The sequence below is a fragment of the Labeo rohita genome, chromosome 4 (assembly GCF_022985175.1).
Source record: "Labeo rohita strain BAU-BD-2019 chromosome 4, IGBB_LRoh.1.0, whole genome shotgun sequence".
NCBI classification, from domain to species: Eukaryota; Metazoa; Chordata; class Actinopteri; order Cypriniformes; family Cyprinidae; genus Labeo; species Labeo rohita.
Window position 1 is genome coordinate 26,934,216 of NC_066872.1, and position 25,155 is coordinate 26,959,370.

At 38.3% G+C, this 25,155-nt stretch overlaps 1 protein-coding gene across 1 annotated transcript in view; it reads left to right on the plus strand.

Moving 5' to 3' along the window:
• kdm7aa (lysine (K)-specific demethylase 7Aa) overlaps positions 1-25,155 on the plus strand; it is a 25,176-nt gene continuing 21 nt past the window's right edge. The window contains exons 1-18 of the mRNA XM_051107147.1: positions 1-138; positions 9,718-9,803; positions 9,881-9,998; positions 10,151-10,311; positions 13,933-14,074; positions 14,159-14,345; positions 14,509-14,671; positions 16,335-16,422; positions 16,523-16,629; positions 16,935-17,026; positions 17,123-17,209; positions 18,120-18,344; positions 18,596-18,720; positions 20,261-20,439; positions 20,552-20,643; positions 20,732-20,850; positions 20,971-21,290; positions 23,449-25,155. The exon at positions 23,449-25,155 is cut by the window's right edge and continues 21 nt beyond it. Coding sequence (XP_050963104.1) covers positions 41-138; positions 9,718-9,803; positions 9,881-9,998; positions 10,151-10,311; positions 13,933-14,074; positions 14,159-14,345; positions 14,509-14,671; positions 16,335-16,422; positions 16,523-16,629; positions 16,935-17,026; positions 17,123-17,209; positions 18,120-18,344; positions 18,596-18,720; positions 20,261-20,439; positions 20,552-20,643; positions 20,732-20,850; positions 20,971-21,290; positions 23,449-23,537 — 2,478 coding nt within the window. The 5' untranslated portion in view covers positions 1-40 and the 3' untranslated portion in view covers positions 23,538-25,155. The remainder of the gene's footprint in view (positions 139-9,717; positions 9,804-9,880; positions 9,999-10,150; positions 10,312-13,932; positions 14,075-14,158; positions 14,346-14,508; positions 14,672-16,334; positions 16,423-16,522; positions 16,630-16,934; positions 17,027-17,122; positions 17,210-18,119; positions 18,345-18,595; positions 18,721-20,260; positions 20,440-20,551; positions 20,644-20,731; positions 20,851-20,970; positions 21,291-23,448) is intronic.

Below are 25,155 nucleotides of genomic sequence, written 5' to 3' on the forward strand. Positions count from 1 at the left end.
GCCCCTACAGTGCTCAGCGTTGTTTAGGGACATTAGGAAGATGGCGGCTGCCCCGCTCTACTGTGTCTGCCGGCAGCCCTATGATGTTAACCGGTTTATGATCGAATGCGACATTTGTAAAGACTGGTTCCACGGCAGGTATGAAAATTAAGGCCTTCTTAACAGATCTGGGACGGTTGGTGTGTACAGGCTGCCTTGCCACCGGGGTATTTTGGCTGTAAATCAGGGGTGTCATGTGAAAGTGCTGGTGACGAGCGTTGGGGGTATTTAAATATGACGGTGGGAGATCACGCTCGACACGCTTGTGATTTGAGCGTTATTGATCGATATCTGTCAAATGTTTTCATGATAAATGTGTACGGGGAACTTTTAAGACAACCGGTCTCCCACTATCCTTAGGTTTTTCTGCTTTCCTTTAGAAGTGAGCTGCCAAAAGCCACATGGCTCATCTGTATGTGTGTGTGTGTGTGTGTTATGAAACGAGGCATTTAAATCGTCTGTATGCTTAAGCTTGACATGGTTTGCTTAACTTGGGTTTTTTCGCTTTATGTAACTCAGATTTTCCTAAAATGAAGCATTTTATGACTTACATGGCTGTTGGCCAAAAGTTTTAATCTTTTTGCTTTGAGACTTACCTCAGCTTAGTGAGTTTCACTAAGATATTTACAGAGGTAGCTGTAGATTTGTTATATATATGTAACATATACATGTATATAACTACGTAAGGTTAATCTGTAATGAACATAATTGGTTTAATTGAGTTTTGACAAGTATGCATATGATAATCATGTCTGATCTTGCCATGTTTATATTGTTCTCTTGTGCCACATTGTTTTATGTGGCAGGACAGATTGTGCAATATGAGGATTTCTAGTACTTCCAAGAACAGATGTTTTATGATAGGTAGATACACAAACAAAACCGTATCTATCTTGGCACGCCAGCATTTTTTGGAATATTGTCAAAAGTGGCTGCCTTTAAGCTTCAGGACAGAATCTTCTCTGTAAATGAGCCAGGGCTGAGCTTGCCTTCCTGTCGTGCGAAGTAACCGCCAGTACACAGTGAGCGGTTGTGCGGGTGTTGAGAATTAAGTCTTGCGTAACTTTGTAGAGCTGCCAGATTCCCCAAACCCTGTGAGAGTGTGAGACAAAGACTGGCGCCTTTGCAGGCCAGAAGAAGAAGTGAAGGGAGCGATTCTGCGATTCTGCAGCGTCAGTGACGCACAAAAGCGTTGCCACATGCTCTGTGTCACTTCGCTTTCCCAACTTTCCCAAAATCTGAGATGTGAAACTTCTCATGAGTTTGGAGACCAGAAAGTGTGGCAGAATGCAGATGTCTGTCTTGAGAGCACGTGAGGTGAATGTATGAACCTGCGAATCAATCAGTATAAAAGTTAAACCTAACCCTGAGGGCATGCGATGGTACATTTAGTTCTCTGTAGAAGCCATTTCATCTGGAGAGTTATAGCAGGTCGTGATTTGTTTAACGAGACCTTAGCTCTTTGAGAGTTACAGGTGAGTTTAGATGGCCGCAGGACTACTGATTGATGGAGCTGCACGTTCAATATGTAGTTTAGAAAGAGCTCATGTTGAGACCATCCTTTGTCCTTTTCAGACCGAAAGCAAACACATTCTGGGGGCCTGAGTGTCTTCAAGTAGGTCAGTGATCACTTGGTTTCAATTGGAAACTTTAAGAAAGCATTGGTTTATTTAGGCTTGGGGTTTCACTATTGGTCCACCTGAGCTTTTTTCTCAAAACTGTCTTAAAAGTAAACTCATCTTGAAGTTGAAATGAAAATTAACTCAATCTGTGATGTTATTATGAACAAACTTGGATCTTTCAGTGGAATGAGTAACTTTTCTCTGTTGACGAATGCCAGACTTTTCCAGTCATTTAGTCTGCTTGAACTCCACCTACAATTAACTTAAAATCTGCTTTAAGTCCAACCCGTAATTAATTTAGAGATGTACATCAAAATCAATTCAAAAATACTTTTGCATTTAGCAAGAACTGGGCTAAAAATATGATATGGGATGCATAGGGGGAGGATCCCTAAGCATGAAAAAACTTGGGGTCACATGGGGTCAGCAGATGTGTGCACGTACACCCCATCTAGTCGTACTCTCCCAAATACAGACTTGTTTGGCTCTGAATTGCTCATAGTTGGGAATCCTTCTGCATTCTACAAAGAATGGCTTGACACTTGGCCTTGACATTTTCTTGCTGTTTGTGGATCTTTCTTAAAACTGTTTCTGCCACAGCAAAGTGCAAGCAAACTTGAATGTGTGCACGTTTGACAGGAACATGAGTTAACGATAGAAAGAGTGCAAGTAAAGGCAGTGTTATACTTTCCCTCCTCTGGTTCCTCTCCTCAGTTTGTGAGGATGTTTTGCTGTTTAACTCATTATGTCTCATTAAATCCTAAACGCGCTTCTGAGTCTCAACAGAAACGTAGTGTGAGTCGCTTCCAGACCTGAGACGCCCTGAAGATTAGTGTTGACTTATCAGGGCCTGGTTTGTTGACCCCTGTCTGCTCTGTAGTGGGTTAATCCAATGAAACGTCTAAATTGTCACTGTTTAGTTGGTAGTGTCTCTTTGACTTGTACTAACGCACTGTCCGAGGTAGTGATAATGTAGGTGCTCCACAGATCCAATAAAGACTGTTAATCTGCTCAAGTCCAAATCATACTTCAGTTTTTATGAGTACAGTAGGGTGTGTGTACAGTGAATGTCATCATCAACAATATATGTGTGAACTGTACACTGGCAACCTGTTTTTGGTAAACTGCATATTTTCCGAACACTCAGCTTGCGTATACGACTTGAACTTTTTTGAACTTGAACTGGTTGTCTCACAGGGTGGTAACACTGGGCTCTGCTGTTGTTTGATGGGGTGGAAAGAGACTGAACAATGAAAAACTACAGAAGTTTCGACAACATGAGATGGCCATATTGACGAGATCTTGTGGGGCTGAATTAAGAGATACTTACAACTAGTTTTGATAGAACACGAAGACATTTTTAGCAGTCATAACTAGGGCTGTTATGATTCCTCGATTCAATTCAAGTACTCGATTTTTAAAAATCAGGTGTCAGGTAACTAGCAAAATATCGGAAAGGGTGCATTCCACTGACGAGAATCCATTAAACGCATTATTAGACCGTTTTCTAACGCTGCTTGATAATGATATATTAATCCCATTTAAAAATCATAGTAAAGCACAATACTATTGTAATTTCAAAAACCCTACAATTCAGTTAAATCAATATATGTGATGCAGCCAGGATTAATGTATGTGCTTTAATTATTTACATGCGTGTAGGTTACGTACGTGCGTCTCAGAGCGGCTCCGTTCACAGTAAATGCTGCTCCACACAAACTGTTATCATTTACATGTGTGGAGGGTCTCGAACTCCATCTCTGCATATTGTTTTGAGTTTCCGTTTATTGTAACATTCATCTAGGAACGCAATGTGTTCCATTTCATCAGATTCATAAAGTTAATCATTTAGAAACCTACACAAACAAAGGAGAATACATCAATATCTTTCTCAATATGCTAACTGTTCATTGCGATTTCAGTATGAAAGCTCAAACCTTCAATCTGAGTTTACACGTTTTGATGTCCACATATTTAAGAAATTACAGTGGCTGTAGCATTTCTGTCGTAGAGGAATGGCCAAATATTAAAGATTAAGTGAACATTTGAATTAAATGTTGTTTAGTCAGTATTTATCAAGGATTAGATCACGCATATGATTACTTGCTTTTGATACTTTATTTAAACTAATTATTATTGATTCATTGCTACTATATACAGTATGTATTTTAAGTAATTTTAAAGGCTATTGTTTGCTTAGGTCTATTTTTATTACCTAAAACATATTAATTATATTTATCCGAATACTCGATTACCAAAATACTCATTAGTAACAGGCCTTAGTAAATAGTGCAGGCCTAAAGACATAACTTTGAAATGAAAAAATAGCTGCGAAGAGCTTGACGCATCCGGTTGTATCAGAAAATGGAGGAGAGCACTTTCCAGAGCGATAACATGGTGCAAATTAACACCATACTTTGAGAGATTTAGACTGGTTACAACGTTTTTGTTTTTTCCATCTCTGATGTATTCTGGCCTCTAGAAAAAAAATTATCAGTGGGTTCCTGGCTAACATTAAGCAGAGTGTTCCTGACTAGCACTTTCTGTGCCTTTGATTCTCTGGTGGGTAGTTAATCAGTTACTCAGGTGACAGAAAGGCTGACTCAATTCCAGGGCATGTGGCACACTGACCTGGTTCACATGGTGTTATGAAACTAAGACAGGGAGATAAATGGAGCACTGTATATAAAAAAGGATTGTGGGTGAGATGGTCAAACTCCATAACTGAATGTACGCAGTAAAAAGAAGATTGTTTAATGAGCATGACGTAATGGGAATAAAACAGGGTTAATGGAAAAGTGAAGAAGAGGTGATGAAAAATATTTTTTTCTTTACCAATTTAATCCTTTTAGGTGTAGCTGTTCTTCATCAACACTAGGTAAAACACATGAAATACTTTGTATAATCAACATCCACAATGAAACTGAGATTTTTGTCTGATACCAAAAAGTTGAGTCTATCACCTGATTTTTTTTTTTTTTAAATACAAAGCAAACTTGTACAGTCAGAGCTCAAAGAGCTTTTAGATGGTTATTATGACATTGTTGTGCCGTTCACGTGGGCTGATTTCATAAGTGCTATTATTCCAACATTACTTTGAAGCATTATGGGATTGTGTGTAGATGTTGTGTATTGTGGGAGCCTGTTTGGTTTGGAACAAGTACAGCTTTTGTATTTTACTTAAGCAGTGTTGGTCTTTATGCTGTCCAAACTGCTGAGAACTTCAGTTCATTCATCAACTACAAGACAGGATCTGAGCGCTCTGTTCTCTCCCTCATTGTCTGGTTCACGTAGGAGGGAAGCGGAGGAGGAGAGTGGGTGTAGAGTCATTCATCCCTAAACCTTTTCCTCCCCCATCTGCTCATGTGTCATCGCATGTCTGGCTCTGATACCCAGGTGACTTTATCGCAGCGTGAGCTGGAGTCGCGGCACTGGTTCAAGCCATCCCGTTTGGAGACTGAGATTTTATTCCAAGTGAATCATAGGGATAGTAGACAAACATCCGACAAATGCTAAAGTCTTTGGGTTGTAAGTCTGATGTTTTCAGACCATAGTTGTACAGATCCACACTGCAGTCTCTTCAGAATCTTAGGATTTCGCAGTCATAATAAATAGACGAGCTGGTTAATTTGAGCTGGCACCAATAACATGTTAATTAGGTTGCGTTATGGTCAGTACATGATACTTGTTACAGGTTTGTTTCAATATCTATATTAAATAAATGTTAAAAATATTACAATTATTTTCTGTTGTCTACATAAAACCAGTCATTTTAACTGTTACAAGTGAATTTAGACATCACAACATGTGCGCAGTATGAAAATGATTTGCTGAATATTACTTTTAACAGTTATTAAATGAATAATGTTTTTAAATTTTATTTTAAAGTAGCATTTAATGCTAAACTAAATGTAAACGTAGGGAGATAATGTGCATAAACAGTTAAAATACTTACTATCGGCTAAAACTAGGCCATTTCAGTCGCATTTGCAACTAAAAACTACTGCGTGCGACTATGAAAAAATATTTAGGAGCACTAGTGCAATTGACCTGATCAGCATATGTATTTGTGTGTGCTGAAGGGAGCTGTTTTTGCAACGTTGAGTAATGTACCACAGACATATCTCACAAATCCTTTCATAAACAAAGTGTAGAGAGAGTGTAAATAAGAGGTTGATTGTGCGGTGTTTAGAGCTTTGTTGATCATAATGCAACTTTGTGAGATTGCGATGAACTAAGGTGAGTGACACCTTTTAATGATTTTAAAGGGGGGTTTGTAAATGAGATATTGATTTAATACAACAGTTAAATAAGCAGAAGTTAATATTCAGTGACTTACATTGTCTGCCTATAACACTATTGCCTGATTTTTCTCTATTTCATCATCAAAAATAGTTTGAAACAAGTCACAACTGAGCCGCTGCGCATCTCTTTTCATACACAGTGGTGTTTTATGAATGAATGTGCATTTTAAAACAAATCTAGTGAGTCAATGATTCAATTTCCCATTCATAAAGATTTATTCTTGAATTAATCAGCTGTTTGAAAGAATCAAATGAATGAATGATTCAGTAATTAACGCAGTGACTTGCGGCCACCTACTGCCAGTTTTAGGTTCATTTTTAAAGTATCACTTCAGTTATTTAAATCATTTAATATTTCTATATTCTAAATTTTGTATTTGAAATATTAATCTCAACATGAATTTATGAATTTAATTGCACTCATGTCACCTCTGAACCTCATTAAACATGAAAATACACCTACAAGCCACCTCTGTTAATACTGATTTCATTTGCTTATTAGCATATTTTTCTTAAATATATACATGCATCTGTGTATGTAATATACAAAGTACACACACATTTTATGTAAACACAAACTTTTATTTTGCATGCAGTTAATCACGATTAATCGTTTGACAGCTCTAGCTAAAAGCAGTCTTGCAATGTTTGAAATGGCTTGCAAATCTGTCTTATTTCCACATAAAAGCGAAACTTGACAAACAAAAATATAACATTATTCAATCAACCAATCACAATCTTTGAATCCTAATGCAATCAATTTGACTCTTTGAACGCTGGCTAAACATTAGTGACGTAAGTAAACGTTACTGACGATATCAATTTTGGTAACTGTAGTCATTTGTGCTTTCTAATTATATTTTTTTCTAAATATTAAGAACCGCATTTTGAATGAATCTGTGTTGGCATCAATCTTAAAAGCAGTTGCTCAAATAAACGGCAACAAATTTATTAATTTGAGTTGCAGTAGAATCTGTGAGTATGGGACAGCTGATATGGATAATGGACCATATGGACATAAAATGACACTGTCAAAATGACACTTTTAGAAGCGGAATAGTGTTGACAGTATTGGCTTTATTATAGAAGAGATTAAGCCAAGGAACATTTAGCACCAGCTAGGCCTCATTTGGGACGACAGCAACTTTCTGCTTCCTGGTCCTACTCAGTTTTTTTTCTGCTGCTTCCTGCAATAATGAGGAGATCAAAGCTGAGACAGCAGCACATTCAGTCCTCTGCCTGTGTTCAAAGGCTGTCTTCTCTTTGAGGAGAATCACCTTTCTGCTGAAGTCCCCTGCTGATTTTAACAGCCCCATATAGCACAGCATCCACTCTTGATGTTAACTCTATTCTGATGGCGAGAAAGGAAGACAGAGTTGAAGCTTTTATGGCAGCATCATTAAAACTCAAATAAGACTTGATTTGGGGAACTGAAAAGGGTAAAACCACTCTTGTGATACATGATTGTAGCAATATCCCGTAATCTGCAGAACATGAAGTGTCATTACCAGCAAATACCACAAATACCGAAATCAAAGAACAAACTGGTGTGATGTCATTTCGATTGTCAATTGCAGAGCTGGTGCTTCTTAAAGAAATAGTTCACCCAAAAATAAAAATCCTGTCATTGATTATTCACACTTTTGTCGTTCCAAACCTGTAAGAACTTCGTTCATCTTCAGAACACAAATTAGGATATTTTTGATTAAGTCTGAGCTTTCTGACCCTGCATATACAGCAACGCAACTACTACGTTCAAGGCCCAGAAAGGTAGAAAGGACATTGTTAAAATAGTCCATGTGACATCAGTGGTTCAATCATAATTTTATGAAGCTACAGGAATACCTTTTGTGCTCAAAGAAAACAAACATAATGACTATATTCAACAATTTCTTCTCTTCCATGTCATGTGGTGAGTAATTAATGACAGAATTTTCATTTTGGGGTGAACTATCCCTTTAAGGGTTGTTGTGGTCAGCTAAAGAGGCTCAATTTATACATTTTAATGAGTTTTGTTGAATTAACATGCTTGTAGGTGTTTTTGGAGATCATTTCGCCCCCATTTAGATTAGAGTGTTATGGCAATGTTGCTTGACTAGAAAGATGCTGATATATGTAAGCTACAGGAAAAGTCAAATATCACACTAAGTGTCAGTAAACACGTGTGTGTGAGTCTTTTCGGTGTTTTCCTGTGTGGCCCCAGTTGTTTGACTCATCTCGGCATCACTAAATCTCTTGCCGCTCGACTGTCAAAACTCAGCTAGCTGATTTCACGTGGTTGGCAGCGTGACTCTGAATGAACCTCTGGAATGTGTGTTTGTGTGGGCGGCTGAGCGTTATGGTTGTGGTTGCGGTTTGGCTTGTTTGGCGAGGTGATTTGGCCTGCGGTTCCAGTGACATGGATGGTGGTGGAAATCCCACAACTGTGACGCAGCGCCCTGTTAATTGTATCACCATTCGCCCACACAATGTTTGACGTACGCAGTGTATATTTGTAGTACATGCTTGGATGATGACACCACTCTCCTGTACAACATTTACATTTCTATGTCATCAGTGTTTACATCAGTTTATAAAACCTCACTAGTCAGGTAGCACAAGTAGGATCTACAAGCAGCCATTCATCAGGTGACCCATTGTGTAGAAATATGTGGTAGAACTCATGAAAGATTTACATTATTGTAAAAATCCACATCATTTTTTGCATATTTTGAACTATTGGGGGGTGCGATTATTTTGATGACATCAAGTGGTTGCACTTGGTGAGCTACTGGCGGTACCTGTTGCTATTTTTACCATAGCACAGCTTGGAAAATAAAATACTGATACAATGAACACAGCTACTGAAAGAGTTTACAGGTGGTGATGGATATAAGCGTAGGCTTAAACCAAATGCCATTCCAGCGTTTTTTCCTCACAAGTGGTCTAAACGCCCCAGATATAAAGTGAAATATGAGCTGAGAAACTCCTTCAGTGGCTGCGGCGTCTTAACAAGGATCGGCATGTTTACATCCTGCCAGGATGGTATTTAGCGTTTCTTGTCTCTGCCGTTTGTAAGCTCTTTCAGTAACTCTGGTCTCCTAGGGCCAAAATAGAGAGAACAAAGACGTGGGTCTTTAGGAAGTTTTATTTGTCCACAGGCATCTTCCCATTTTCTCTCAGATTATTAGCTGACGTGAAGTGAAGTGGGAGAGAGAGAAAGGGGTGGAATCGGGAAAGGTCCTCAAGCCGGGATTCGAACTCGGGACGCCCGTAGCGCAACGGCGCTGTATATTGGCGCACTACCCACAAGGCTATCTGCGCCAACACATCGTCACATTCTTTTCTCCTTTTCTTATCGCTAGAAAAAGCAGTGAAGACTTACATTACTTGTCTTATTGCCCTTCGACTGAAAATTTCAACCAAAAGCCGCACAATGTGACGTCATATGAGTATTTTTTTTTCCAACTTGCTTATTCCGAGTTGTGTTGTGGTTAAAAAAACATCAACAGGTAGCGCCAGTAGCTCACCAAATGCGACCATATGAAGTCATTGAAATAATGCCACCCCCATAGTCCAAAATATGTAAAAAAAAAAAAACGATGTGGTACATTTTTAATGGGTTTTCGACTACGTATTTCAATAAGAGACATCATTTACGTCATATTAAGTGTTAAGACTTGTATGCGTTCTTTGCTAGTGGCTACTGCAACATTCATATGGTTGTGCCAGAATTATATTTATTGGTACTAATTCAGTTTGCTTTTTTTCAGTTGTGTTCAGGTAGTGGAGCACCATGCTGCTGATATCGATGTCTATCACTGTCCCAACTGTGAGCCCATCCACGGACCCTCCATGAGTAAGTGTGTGCGTCTACATGTTTGCGTTTGTTGCGTTCCAGGATCAGCCTTATGAATGTGTTGTTCTCTTTCACAGTGAAAAAGCGTAACAACTGGCACAGGCATGACTACACGGAGCCAAATGATGGCACACGCCCCGTGCAGGCAGGAACTGCTGTGTTTGTACAGCAACTCCAGGCCAGGAGCTTTGCCAGGTACAAGCACGTCTGGATAAAAACTTGATTAGATGTTCCTGTTTTGACTTCAAATGTGTTTTTATGATATAATTGCAATCATTAGTTACATCTCGTTTGGAATTTGCACCAACCTGATAAGACTTGATTTGTGTGTCTTGGCTGTTTCATAGTGGCGATGAGGTTCTGGTGCCGATGCATGGGAGCCAGGTTACCCAACGTTACCTGGAGAGGGAGGGCTTCAATTATCCCATAGCGGTCCATGACCTGGATGGACTGGGGCTTAAACTGCCTCCTCCCTCATTCTCTGTCAGCGATGTGGAGCATTACGTGGGTAAGAGCTCAGTGTGTGTACATAGCTTTTACTGTCTGTCAGATAACAGCCCCGGAGAGTGTCTGGCAAGTGGGGCAGTAGAGCAGAAGAGACCAATTTAGATAAATAACACATTTTGACTCACCAGGCTCATGTTAAATTTGTGCTGTATAAACCTACATGTGTATATCATCTTATTGAAGTTAAATCATTTTTGAACAACTTTAAACACTTTGGACCGGGAAAGCATTAAATTACAGAGTGGTATTGTGGTTGTGTTTATCCGTCCATGCCGGTAGTGAATGGGTTTGGACCTAACTCCTGTACAGCTGTGGAGGTTATCTTCTCTTTCCTGTACATTAGGCCTAAAACACTTCATCTCCAGTTACAAAGCTGTTGTACAGCACAGCCAGTCTGAGCTCAGGTTCCCAATAGGCCTGTTTTATCTCAACGCTTATGTTACATGGCTCCCTCTTTCGCACGCCGCTGATCTTTAAGCTGGAAGTGTTTTAATAGTAACAGGTGTCGAGGAGAAGAGGTGTGTGTGTGTCTGTGTGTGTGTGCAAGACAGAGAGAGAGAGAGAAGGAGAGGGGGGAGCGAACCACTCAACAGATCATGTTACCCAGCCAGTTGGGCACAGACAAAAGGCCACTAACCTTCTCTGTCTGTCGTTTCTTCCATTTTCTCCCTACACCTGCTTTGCTTTTCTTAGAAAAGATAAACACACATTATGAGAAACACTCGTTCTTCCATGTATGGCCAAATTTAGGGAAGAATGTTGTGTGTGGTCAGACGATACCAAACTGAATGCAGCATTATTTATCGGAACAACTGTTTTAAAAGGGAGTCAGTGTTTACCCAAAAATGAAAATTCAGTCTTTCACTCACCATTATGTCATTCCCAATTTGGAATAATCTGTGGAACATAAACAGAGTGATTTGGAAGAGTGTACGGCTGGCACCTAATAGTCGACTAACTGTTAGTCGACGAGAAGAGGCTTGGTCGACCTAAATTTTTTTTAGTCGTTTAGTTGTAGAAAATAAGTCAGACAGTCTGATGGACAGACAGTTACCGGCTGGTCTATGTGGTAATACAGTTTATATGGCAGGACATCCAAACGCTCACCTGTCATTCATCAACCCTGGCTTTTCATCTGAAATATGTAAGTAGTAGCAACTTTACATGGCCGCTCAATCTAATGTTAACCTAGAAAATGTGCGCAATTGAAGTGTCTGCGGAGTGTGGAAGTTAAATAGTAGTGCACTTACTGCATGACAGATGGAGGCACTGGTGCGGTCACTTTCTCTGAAAATACTCTGTCATTTTGGGTCAAACAGATAAGAGTAATCTTTTGAGGCTCTATTTTTAAAGACTCTGTTTATTTGTGCGCACTCACAATAACAGTGAGACCTTGCGCTTTTGTAAAATAATGAAAGCAAACAGGATGTGCTTACTGCCGTCTCAGTCTCTGAACTTGAGCGCGTCGGAAAAAAAGAAAAATAACCGAAACTCTGTGTATACTTTCTTTATAGATAATAAGAAATAATAATAATTAATAATATATCTGTAAAGAGCAAAATGTCTACTGTAATAATGTAATCCGTATGAAACATCCATACAGACACATCCACTACTACAGAGATGACGAGTCAGTGACACTGATTTCATCTCTAAACCGAAAACAAAAAAGCACTAGTTTTTTATTATTATTATTATTATTATTATTATTATTATTAGGTATCAACATTATTAAAAAATATTTAGTGGGAAGCTTTATGCATGCACTTGGGATAATTAAAGACTCATTATTATGATTGAAATTATTCATTAATAAACATTGATTAGTCAACTATTCGCTTAAAATGAACGACTACTGTTAGACCAGGGCTGTCTTAAATTTCTGTCTGTTTGTCAACAAAAGTTATAGAAGAGTTTAATTTTTATGTATACAAAAATCAAGCCGATCCAAAATATTACACTGACCGAAATTATAAACTAAACTTTTGTTTTTGCCCCCATTTTTCATGAGCTGAACTCAAAGATCTAAGACTTTTTCTATGTACACAAAAGGCCTATTTCTCTCATATATTGTTCACAAATCTGTCTAAATCTGTGTTAGTGAGCACTTCTCCTTTGCCGAGATAATCCATCCACCTCACAGGTGGCATATCAAGATGCTGATTAGACAGCGTGATTATTGCACAGGTGTGCAAAAATGTGCAGTTTTACTGTATTGGGGGGTCCGAAAACCAGTCAGTATCTGGTGTGACCACCATTTGCCTCACTCAGTGCAACACATCTCCTTCGCATAGAGTTGATCAGGTTGTTGATTGTGGCCTGTGGAATGTTGGTCCACTCCTCTTCAATGGCTGTGCGAAGTTGCTGGATATTGGCAGGAACTGGAACACGCTGTCGTATACGCAGATCCAGACCATCCCAAATATGCTCAATGGGTGACATGTATGGTGAGTTTGCTGGCCATGCAAGAACTGGGTTGTTTTCAGCTTCCAGGAATTGTGTACCGATCCTTGTAACATGGGGCCGTGCATTATCATGCTGCAACATGAGGTGATGGTCGTGGATGAATGGCACAACACTGGGTCTCAGGATCTCGTCACGGTATCTCTGTGCATTCAAAATACCATCAATAATATGCACCTGTGTTCGTTGTCCATAACATACGCCTGCCCATACCATAACCGCACCGCCACCATGGGCCACTTGATCTACAACCTTGACATCAGCAAACCGCTCACCTACACAACGCCATACACGCTGTCTGCCATCTGCCCTGTACAGTGAAAACCGGGATTCATCCGTGAAGAGAACACCTCTCCAAAGTGCCAGACGCCATCGAATGTGAGCATTTGCCCGCTCAAGATGGTTATGACGACGAACTGCAATCAGGTCAAGACCCTGATGAGGGTGACAAGCATGCAGATGAGCTTCCCTGTTTGTGCTAAAATTTTTTGGTTATGCAAACCGGTTGTTGCAGCAGCTGTCTGGGTGGCTGGTCTCAGACGATCTTGGAGGTGAAGATGCTGGATTTGGAGATCCTGGGCTGGTGTGGTTACACGTGGTCTGCGGTTATGAGGCTGGTTGGATGTACTGCCAAATTCTCTGAAACGCCTTTGGAGACGGCTTATGGTAGAGAAATGAACATTCAATTCACGGGCAACAGCTCTGGTGGACATTCCTGCAGTCAGCATGCCAATGTCTACCCAATGTCTACAGAATTTTAACTGGAAATGAATAATGGAAATGAATAATGACCATTAAAAATAGCAACTTGGGTTCAAAAGCAGTGCAAATTTTTGCAGCTATGTCCAGTTCCCAAATTTGGCCTTGAGCCTTTCACAATTATGTGTTTGTGGGACTGTTCCTCCAGCTGTTCCATGTCATCAGACGCTGGCCAGCTGCGTGTGTCCCTGTGTGTTGAGGGATTGCAGTCACTTCACCGCCAGCTGTCCAGCGCTGTTTCCGGTCCTCAGCTGTCATTTGTGATTTGCGGCCCTGCAGCTGCGTCTCTCAAAAGCCTTATTACAGACTTTGTGTTTGTAAAAGCGACAGAATTTATATTATGAGAAAATCTCTGTAAACACACACCCAATTTGAAAATATCCCACTTTCTTTTTTCCAGGTGCAAATAAAGTAATTGATGTGATTGATGTTGCAAGACAAGCAGACAGCAAGCTCAAGCTGGGAGAGTTTGTGAAATATTACTACCAACCTGAACGACCAAAAGTGTTAAATCTCATCAGCCTGGAGTTCTCTGATACAAAGTATGTCAGTGGAAAATCCATCAGTGCATTATACATTCAACACATATAAATGCTTGTTTGGAGTCTGATTTTTGTCTGTTTTAGGATGGCCAATTTGGTGGAGGTTCCTGAAATTGCCCAGAAGATGTCCTGGGTGGAGAACTACTGGCCTGATGACTCGTTCTTCCCCAAACCATTTGTGCAGAAGTATTGTCTCATGGGAATGAAAAACAGTTACACAGACTTCCACATCGATTTTGGAGGAACTTCAGTGTGGTATCATGTCCTCTGGGTAAGAAATGTGGCCTGTTTGATGACGTGAATCTGTTTTATGAAGTGTACTTTTGTATATGACCATCTAAATGGTTTTTATGAGCAATTTGTGGAGATCTGGTCGTAATGTTACAGTTACGTAAGTGATAAGTGCTGATAAGGATGGTTTTTTCCCTCTTCAGGGAGAGAAGATTTTCTACTTGATCAAGCCTACCAAGGCTAACCTTGCACTATATGAGTCCTGGAGCTCATCGCCCAGTCAGAGCGAAGTATTCTTTGGGGACAAAGTCGACAAGTGTTACAAATGTGTGGTCAAGCAGGGAACTACCATCTTCCTCCCCACAGGTGAGAATGTAAAATTAGCCAAACTTCTGAATCATTTTTGGTGTCCATTAAAAGATGATCCCCTCCCTTCATTTGGTGCTCAAATAAAATGTATATGTATATATATATATATTTGTAATGAGATTTTTAATGAAACCATATTTTAAAAAAAATGTTCCATGTGTAAGGGAAAACTGTTAATACTTTTTACTTGCTGGTTGTAAGAACAGAAATACAAAAAGCAACTTTTCTTTATTGTGGACGATCTGTCATTGACTCAAACAACATGCCTTTTGTATCCTCAATTGACCCCACGACACCAAATAGGATGTGTGCTTTCGTAGAAAAGCACGTACGTGGTACGGCAAGGCGAAAATAATATCAGGCGGTTTCCCAGTGCTCCTGCCAGGAAAATATGTATCAGAGTCCAGCTCTGATGACCCTTGTTATAGTGGGAGTTTTGGGCAACACACTCTGCTGAGCAACGTGGTAAACAGTATAAAAACACTCTGAAGGGCCGTGATGCAATTCACGTGCACCTTGGCGAATGGAAAGAATGCAGAATGAAAAGTATCTGGGAGTTATTTAAATCCCCCGTCAGAAGCGCTGTGTTAATTCAGCAGTGCTATAAATGGTCTTTAACCACTGCGGAGGTAGTAGACGTAACTGTTCTCGGGGCAGGGATTCATTATCACAGCATGTGTGTTTGTGGTGTGTGAAAGTGAGCATGTGGGTTTCCCTCTTCGAGCAGAACGTCACATGTGACGAAGCTGAAATCCCCCTCTTGTTTAGCAACATGTCTGTACACGGTGGCCAATACACATGCAGCTAGACGGAGAGATAAACCCGATGTTTCTGTCAGTGGCGGTGAGGTGTGGGTGTGAGATGACTCTGTATTTGGCATTTGCTGATGTGTATTGTGAGTAGGGTGTTTATTCTGCTGATGTCTATAAATGTCAGGCTGAATAATAAGGATGGCATAATAAAAGGCCAGTGTCAGAGAGTTTTAGCCAGTTAATTGAACTTAAACTTCAGTTCACTGTCTGGAAAAATGTAAATTATATTAGATTTGATTAGAATTGTATTAAAATAAAATATTAAAATTAAAATTTTTAAGATGTGTTCAAGAAGTTCACTTCCAGAACAAAAATTTACAGATAATTTACTCACCCCCTTGTCATTCAAGATGTTCATGTCTTTCTTTCTTCAGTCAATAAGAAATTATGTTTTTGAGGAAAACATCTCAGGAATGTTATCCATATAGTGGACTTCTATGGTGCCTGTGAGTTTGAACTTGCAAAATGTAGTTTAAATGCAGCTTCAAAGGGCTCTAAACGATCCCAGCCAGGGAAGAAGGGTCGTATCTAGCAAAACAATTGTCCATTTTCTAAAATTTATATACTTTTTAACCTCAAATTACAAAAAAAATATATGGAGAGAATGTTGAAAATATTCTTAATGCTTTATTGATTTTTAAGCTAAAATATATTCTAATGGGTGTAATCACTAGTGTTAAGTTACCGTTTAATGAATATTATGATATCTGACTCATATGCAGAGACGTCACTAAAATTACAATTATTTAATTTATATTAAATAATACTTTTTAGTCAAGCTAGTGACAAACTAGGTCAACATAAGTCTTTCTGGAGGCCTGAATGTTGATCTCTGTTGCCCTCTACAGGTTGGATCCATGCAGTGCTCACTTCTCAGGACTCCATGGCGTTTGGTGGGAACTTCTTGCATAACTTAAACATAGGCATGCAGCTCAGGTAAAACCCTGAATTAATTTCTCAGTGTGTTTCCTTTTGATTAAGCCTTTCTGTATTATAGATGTTCCTGTTGGAACTGAACTACTTATCCACATTTTAGGTGTTATGAGATGGAACGCAGACTGAAGACTCCAGATCTCTTTAAGTTCCCATACTTTGAGGCCATCTGTTGGTATGTGGGCAAAAATCTTCTGGAGACCCTTAAAGGTGAGTGGGACAGAACAACTTATAGCAGGATTTTCCCAAACCAAAAATCGAGAGCGAACTGCAAGAGACTTAGGAGTAGATGAAAAGCTAGTAATATAATTAAAAATAAACACTTTACCTCCAAGTCATATTACCATAAACCAACATCAGAGAACTGTAAACATGCAAATGTTAAATTGTTGGAATATCAAGTATCATTTTCAGTAATTCAGTGGTTCGTCATTAGTTATTCCTTACGTACGTGTAGTGTAGATGTATCATGTTGATCAAGCGAAGATTCAGAGTGAAACACGTTTGTGTTTCAGAGCTGCGGGAGGATAAATGTCAACCTCAGGGTTATTTGGTGGACGGGGTGAAAGCTTTAATCTCATCACTGAAGACATGGCTGAGGAGGGAGGTGAGAGAATGTCCGCTTTTTCTGTGTCATTATTTTTATGGTGAAACTCCTGTGGCTGTTGTACATGCTCATTTTCTCTGTGTGCTTCCTCTGCAGTTGACTCAACCCAACAGTGAGGTTCCAGACAATATCAGGCCAAGCCGCCTCATTAAAGCTCTGACCAAGGAGATCCGCTACCTGGAGGTAAGACAAGCCTGAAGAAGTTGAGAGGATTAGTTCACTTCAGAATGAAACTTTCCTGATAATTTGCTTACCCCCCCTGTCAGATGTTCATGTCTTTCTTTCTTCAGTCAAAAAGAAATTAAGGTTTTTGAGGAAAACATTCCAGGATTTTTCTCTATATAGTGGACTTCAATGGGGATCAACGGGTTGAAGGTCCAAATTGCCGTTTCAGTGCAACTTCAAAATGCTCTACACAATCTCAGCTGATGAATAAGGGTCTAACAATTGGCCATTTTCCAAAAAAAAAGAATATTTTTAACCACAAATGCTCGTCTTGCACCAGCCCGGGTCACACGTGAAGTAGGTGGAAGTACCAGTGTTTACAAAGCGATCATGCGAACACGGCCTTTACAAAAAATGGTAAAACAATGATGTCGGATGATTTTGAAGTTGGAGGAAATGAGTCGAAGTACACAGATGAGCTAACTACACATGACCTTTCCAACGTAATTCTGTAATGTGTGAAGACCCAGACATGCATCGCAGAACTAGTGCGAGACGAGCATTTGTGGTTAAAATTATATACTTTTTTTTTTTTTTTTTTTAGAAAGTGAACAATCATTTCGCTAGATAAGACCCTTATTCCTCAGTTGGGATCGTGCAGAGCTCTTTGAAGCTGCACTGAAACTGAGATTTGGACCTTGAACCTGTTGATCCCCTTTGAAGTCCACTATATGGAGAAAAATCCTAGAATGTTTTCCTTAAAAACCTTAATTTCTTTTCAATTTAAGAAAGGCATTAACATCTTGGATGGCACAGGGGTGAGTAAATTCTGGAGTGAACTAGTGCTTTAAATGTTTACGTTAACCTAATGATAACTTGGCTGCTAAAGCAGCTCCTAGACATTTACGTGATTTGCTTGTTTTCATAGGATGAATCGAATAAAGCTGGAAAATCTCAGGGAAGTGCTGAGTGCTCTTTAACGCGCTCATCACTGGAGAAGGGATATCAGGCACAGCGGGCCGCTCGGCGGCTGGGAGAACATCATCATCGACACCACCATCACCACAGCCGCAAACTGCCCTCAAACTTGGATGTCCTGGAGCTTCATACGCTGGAAGTATTAAAGAGACTAGAGGTCGGACCTCTTGAGGAGGTGAGCGCTGCTTTCTCTTTTTTTCCCCTCATAATGCACTCTGGCATTAAGCTCATGTTTCTTGTCTGTTCTTCAAAGCATCATTAGCCTTTATAAGTCCTTAACATGTGACTGTAATGCACTGCTATTAAATGGTTGTAGAGGACATTTTGCCCTTGATATCAGATATGTTCACTGCTTTAGCAGCATGCAATTATTAACCATTTCCAGTAAAAAAAAAAAAAAACACCTCCTCTCGTCTGTTGTAACAGGACCCAGCCTTCAGCTCCAAAGTGAATGGCAAGTTCAAGAAAGTGTCTTCGGTGTCTGCAGTGGCTATTGAGGGTACTCATGACAATGCCCTGCGCCTGGTGATGTGTAATGGCAAAATTATGCGGTGAGGGTCCTGATAGCTTCACTTGCTTTGTGACATTATATTGTTGATCTGTTGGTCACTAACTTTTGTTCTTATCAATGCTTATACTAAGAAAAAAAAAATACAATCATATATGCAATATGTGACCCTGGACCACAAAACCAGTTGTAAGGGTTCAATTTTTTTAATCTGAAAACTGAATAATTAAGCTTTCCATTAATGTATGGTTTGCTAAGATAGGACAAAATATGGTCAAGATACAACTATTTGAAAATCTGGAATCTGAGGGTGCTAAAAAATCAAAATATTGAGAAAATCGCCTAGAAAGTTGTCCAAATGAAGTTCTTAGCAATGCATAATACTAATAACAATGTAAGTTTTGATGTATTTAAGGTAGGACATTTACAAAATATCTTCTTGGAACATGATCTGATTTAACATCCTAATGATTTGAGAAAAATGTATAATTTTGAACCATGCAATGTATTGTTGGCTGTTGTTATAAATATGCTACTTATGACTGGTTTTGTGGTCCAGGGTCACATATTAATATTGTTAATATAACCAAAATTTTGTTACAGTAATTGAAGATTTGTAGTACTTTATTAGACATAAGAAAAAGGAGATTTTTTTTTTTGGTCTTTATTATTTGAATATTTAGAATTAAGCAAAATACTTTGAGAAGTCATTGAATGGTTACATTTTATTGTTTTCTTTTAGCTTGTAGACATCTGTATTTAAATATTTAAAAACAGTGTGGAATTTAGTAGCAATAATAGTGAAATTTTTGGTCTTTTACCTCTTGTACCTATCAATTCTTGACATGATAAAGTTTGATTTATACTATTTTCTTTATACTAGCTTTCCTATTATTATTATTATTATTATCATTCAAAAGGTTGGGGTCATAAGTTACTTTTTTTTTCTTTTTTTTTCTTTTTTTTTTTTTTTTTTTTTAAATAGAAATTTGTATTTTTATTCATTAAGAGTACACTAAACTGATCACAAGTGACAGTAAAATCTTTTAAATTGTTACTGCTTATTTATACTTATGGTCATCAAAGGATCTTGGAAAAAATGTTAAATAAAAATATTAAGCAGCACAACAGAAATAATAAAAAATAATACATTTCTTAAGCATCCAATCAGCATATTAGAATGATTTCTGAAGGATCATGTGACACTGATGTGACAAAGTTCAGCTTTGCTTCACAAGAATCAACTACATCTTAAAATATATTAAAATAGAAAACAGTTTTTTATTACAATTTTAAATTGTAATAAAATTTCACAAAATTACTGTTTTTTTTTTTTATTAAATAAATGGATCCTTGGTGAGCATAAAAGGTGTCTTTATGTGTTTAAAAAAAAAAAAAAAAAATATTACCAACCCCAAACTTTTGAATGGTAGTGTATTTTTATGATATTTTATGTATTTTGTTTTATTTTTCATTTACATTTTATTTGTTTATTGTAATACATTAATTATGTGAGTAAAGGTTATATTTTGGTGGGTTTTTATATTCTAAAAAAACTCAAAGAGTGTCCTCTTTTCTCACAGGGAGAGGTTACCTATCAGCAATGTGGCAGCCAAAATCAACGGAGTGGAAATGTTGCAGTGCCATCAACATGGGATCAAATTGGAAAGAATGTCGATGTGCCAACAAGAAAAAGTGAAAAAAGAAAAGCGAGAGGATGAATTTAGAGTACGCTGCACTATCAAGAAACCAGTCAATCACGGTGAGTTGAAGAGGATATCACAACCCAGAATGCTTGCATAATACTGAAGCCAGGCAAAAACATCACTGATTATAAAGTAAAAGCAAATAAGACTCTCACCTTATTTTGTCAGGACTAACTGTGCAGACAGAACTCGGGACAGAGTCGCCACATGTAGCGTCTTCAGACAGTGACTCGGAGTCAGAAGCAGAAGATTCTGCTGAGGTACTGATGATGTCTAATAAGATAAACACGTACTTTCAATTGGTTAAATGGCTTAAAATCGTAACCCTCTCACACTTTCTTTAAACAGAAACACTCCGAGTCAGAGAGTTCTGAGGAAGAGGATGGAGGAAGCAAGAGAGACTCAGGGAGTTTTGTGGAGCATCTAAGCAGCCGGCATCATGGCCACCACAAGCAAGCTCTAAAACGGTACGGCTGCCCTTCATTTCACACACCTAAGAAACCTGGCACAGTTTAAAACCTAATTTGAAGTCATTTTTATCTATTTTTGTGCTAAAGTAATAAAAAAAAATCCCTTCTCGTCCACAGAGAACGTCCTACCTCACCGAGCACAGATAATGCCATTCAGGGCATGCTGTCCATGGCGGGGCTGCTGTGTCAGCAGGCGTCAGCAGGGGGTGATATTTTACAGCAGCACTGGTGGTCCAGTCAGGGTAACAGTAATAGCAACAGCAGCAGTGATGCTTGGGACAGCAGTGAACCCTGTTCGGCACCCCGCAGCCCGGAGGAAGAGGATGGGAGTCCCAGAGACGAATATTCATATAGAGAGAGCTCACTTTCTCCTCCCCTCCACCCCTCCAAAAGACACGCCCCCAACCCAACACCCATCAGCAACCAGGCCACTAAAGGTGAGCAGACTGATCTTTTATTGGTAACACTTTACAATAACTGATATGAGCAAACAATGAATGCATTTATTACAGTGTTTATTAACCTTTGTTAATGTTAATGAAAGTACAGTCGTTCATTGTTAATTCATGTTAATACACAGTGCATTAACTAATGTTAACAAACACAACTTGATTTTAATAATCCAATGCTGAATATTAAATGATCAAGATTAAGAAATGCTGTAGAAGTACTGTTCATTCTTAGTTGAACTAAAACCTTATTTGTGAAGTGCTAACCTTTTATTACTTAAAAAATATTAGCAGTAATAATAATAATATGTGACCCTGGACCACAAAACCAGTCATAAGTAGCATGGGTATATTTGTAGCAATAGCCAAAAAATACATTGTATGGGTCAAAATTATTGTTTTTTTCTTTTATGTTAAAAATCATTAGTATATTAAGTAAAGATCATGTTCCATGAAGGTATTTTGTAAATTTCCTGTAAATATATCAAAAATATAACAAAATAATTCTTGATTAGTAATATGCATTGCTAAGAACTTCATTTTGACAAATTTTTTTGAATTTCAGATTTAAGATTTTCAAATAGTTGTATCTCAGCCAAATATTGTCCTGTCATATTTATTCAGCTTTCAAATAAATATTTAATATAAATTGAATATAATATAAATTTAACAAAAATTGACCCTTATGGCTGGTTTTGTGGTCACATATTGTGTTATTTCTTATAAAAAGGAAAAACTTTTATTTGCCAAATCAAATAATTTGCCAAAAAATCATAAAGAGGAACTCTGTGACCCTCATAACAGTATTAAAGTCAATAATTTTACCTGTGTATGACGAGGCAAGTTCAGGTTGTGAAATGTCATGTGGTGCAACTGCCTAAAAATTATATTTATGAATTAATTTATGAAGATATTTATATGTGTGTGTGATTTTATATATACATATATTCATTAAAACATGTAGAAGAAAACAGATTTTTGTTGAAACAATTTTCTTGGAAAAAAAAAGTAAAAGTATGAATTTGTTAACTTTTTGTTTGTTTGTTTTTTTTCTCAAAAAACATATTTGTTTAAATTATATTTGTTACATTTTTATTTTTGCCTTAACATACGTGAAGGGGAGTTTTGAAAACAGTTCACTTATATATATATATATATATATATATATATATATATATATATATATATATATATATTTTTTTTTTTTTTTTTTATGCAAAGAAAATATTTTTTTATTTTTTTATTTGGTTACACCTCATGACATTTTTAGCCATTTGTCAGAACTTTTCTTTAGCGTGGTATAAAGGGTTTTAGTTTATGTTTAGGGATAGTAGAAAAATGGAAATTACACCTTGATTTACTTCTCAATTCATCCTAGGCGTATATGACTTTCTTTCAGACGAATACAATTTGAGTTACATAAAAAAAATATCTAGGCTCTTCCAAGCTTTATAATGGCAGTGAATGGCTGTTGAGATTTTGAAGTCCAATGAAGTGCATCCATCCATCATAAAAAGTACTCCACAAGACTCCGGGGGGTTTATAAAGGCCTTCTGAAGTGAATTCATGCATTTGTGTAAGAAAAATATCCATATTTAAAACTTTATAAACCGTAATCTCTAAAACTGTCGTACTTGCATTCATGAGAAAGTGGCATTCCAGCAGATGACGTAGGTGTAGCATAAGCTCCGGTGAGAATATGCTAGTCTTGTGTGAACCAAGTTTTGTTTATAGCAAAGGAAAACCAGTCTCCTCCTACATCCACTGGAACGCCACTCTCTCATGAACACTCGTACGACAGTTACAAATATGTTTTTTTTGTTTTTTTTGTTTTTTTAATATTACACAAACGCATCGATTCACTTCAGCAGGCCTTTATTAACCGCCAGGAGCCATGTAAAGTTACTTTTTATGATAGATAGATGCTCTTTGTTGGACTTTAAAATCTCACCACCCATTGACTGCCATTATAAAGCTTGGAAGAGGCAGGATATTTTTTAACACAACTCTGATTGTATTCATCTGAAAAAAAAAGTCATATACATTTAGGGTGAGTAAAGCATGGGGTAATTTTCATTTTTGGGTGAATGGTCTGTTTAAGTATGTTGCACATTTTGATCTTCTGCTTATTTGTGGTTTATTATAGGAAAACGTCCTAAGAAAGGACAGGTGACGGCGAAACAGAGGCTTGGGAAGATATTGAAAATGAGCCATCATAAAGGCTTATTCCTGTAGCATGATGGAGGAACAAATGAGACGTGTAATAAATCAACACAGCTGCTTTTCTTTATACGCTGGGACTATTATCACACTCACACACACACACATAGTTCTCTTACTCACTGTGCATGTTTAGGTGACAGGGTATGTTTAGTGGCTCACTTTTTTTCTTCACCAATCACACACAACACGTTATCCATCAGCGCAGGGAAACGGCTTTACTTCGGACAACTTTTTAACATCAACTGCTAAAGGTTTCAAGAGGAAGCACAGAAACGGATGGGCAGCGTTTGTTCCTACAGCCAGGAAAACGAGCCGCAAGTGTGTATCACGGGCTGAGGCCTCTCCTCTCCCTCACCCTACCTCTTACCACATCTGTAGCATGAGTGTCAAGGCCTAGCCCTCCACGGCCCGACACTGGGACTGTTCCATTGGTCTTCGGATTCCCCTCAAGTCATTATCAATCTGCCTAGTTCTCTCTCTCCTTTGATTGTCTCAGGCTGATGTATGAGCTTTTGAAATGGTGCTGAACATTTATAAATCCTTCCCAGTCCCCTCTGCCCCCTTTTAAGCAATAATTGTACAGCAATGAGTGATGTATTGATTTAGTGGGCTGCACTTTCAGGATACACAGGAAGTCTTCTCATGGCGGGAAGTATTGGTCTGTACAGTACAACCATCAAAGAGTGGCAAGGATAGAACATGATTTTCCTTGATTTGACAGTGTTTATACTATATTTATTGTCTTATGGACTTTTTATAGGGAACTCTGGGTATGAATGGCTTAATATAACGTAAATTAAGTCCATTACTGAAACACGTAGTCGGAAGCCCATGAAAGAATTGCGTTATTTAAAAAGTCCACATCGTTTTATACATATTTTAGACTATGGGGCCGCCATTATGATATGAAATGATTGCATTCTGAGCTACTGATGCTACCTGTTGCTATTTTTACCTCAGCACAACTCGGAAAATAAAATACTCATACGTGACCACAGCTACTGAAAGAGCTTACAGGTGGCAATGGATGTATTTTTAGGCTTAAACTAAATGTTGTACCTTCGTTTTTACTCGCAAGGAGTCTAAACGCCCCGGATGTCGAGTGAAATCCGCACTGAGAAACTCTTTCATTAGCTGCAGCGTCATGTTAATATTATGCCAGAATGGCATCTAGCGTTTCTTGTCTCTGCCATTTGTAAGCTTTTTCAGTAGCTGTGGTCTACTAAAAGCCTCAAAGACATCGGGGCTTAAGTACAGAGAACAAAGACGTGGATGTTTAGGAAGTTTTGTTCGTCCACAGGCATCTTCCCATTCTTTTCTCCTCTTCTTATCACTAGGAAAAGCAGAGACGACTTGCATCGCTTCTCTTGTTGCCCGTCGACAGAAAATTACAACCAAAAGCCACACAATGTGGCATTGTATCAGTATTTAATTTTCAAAGTTGTGCTGTGGTAAAAATAGCAACAGCAGCCTTTTCACGTCAATGAAATAATGGTGCCCCCATAGTCGCAAAATATGTATAAAACGATGCGAATTTTTTAAATGACGTGTCTTTCGTGGGTTTCTTCTACATGTTTCCGTAAGAGACATCATTTACTTTATATTAAGTGGGGTTCCCTTTAAAGGAATA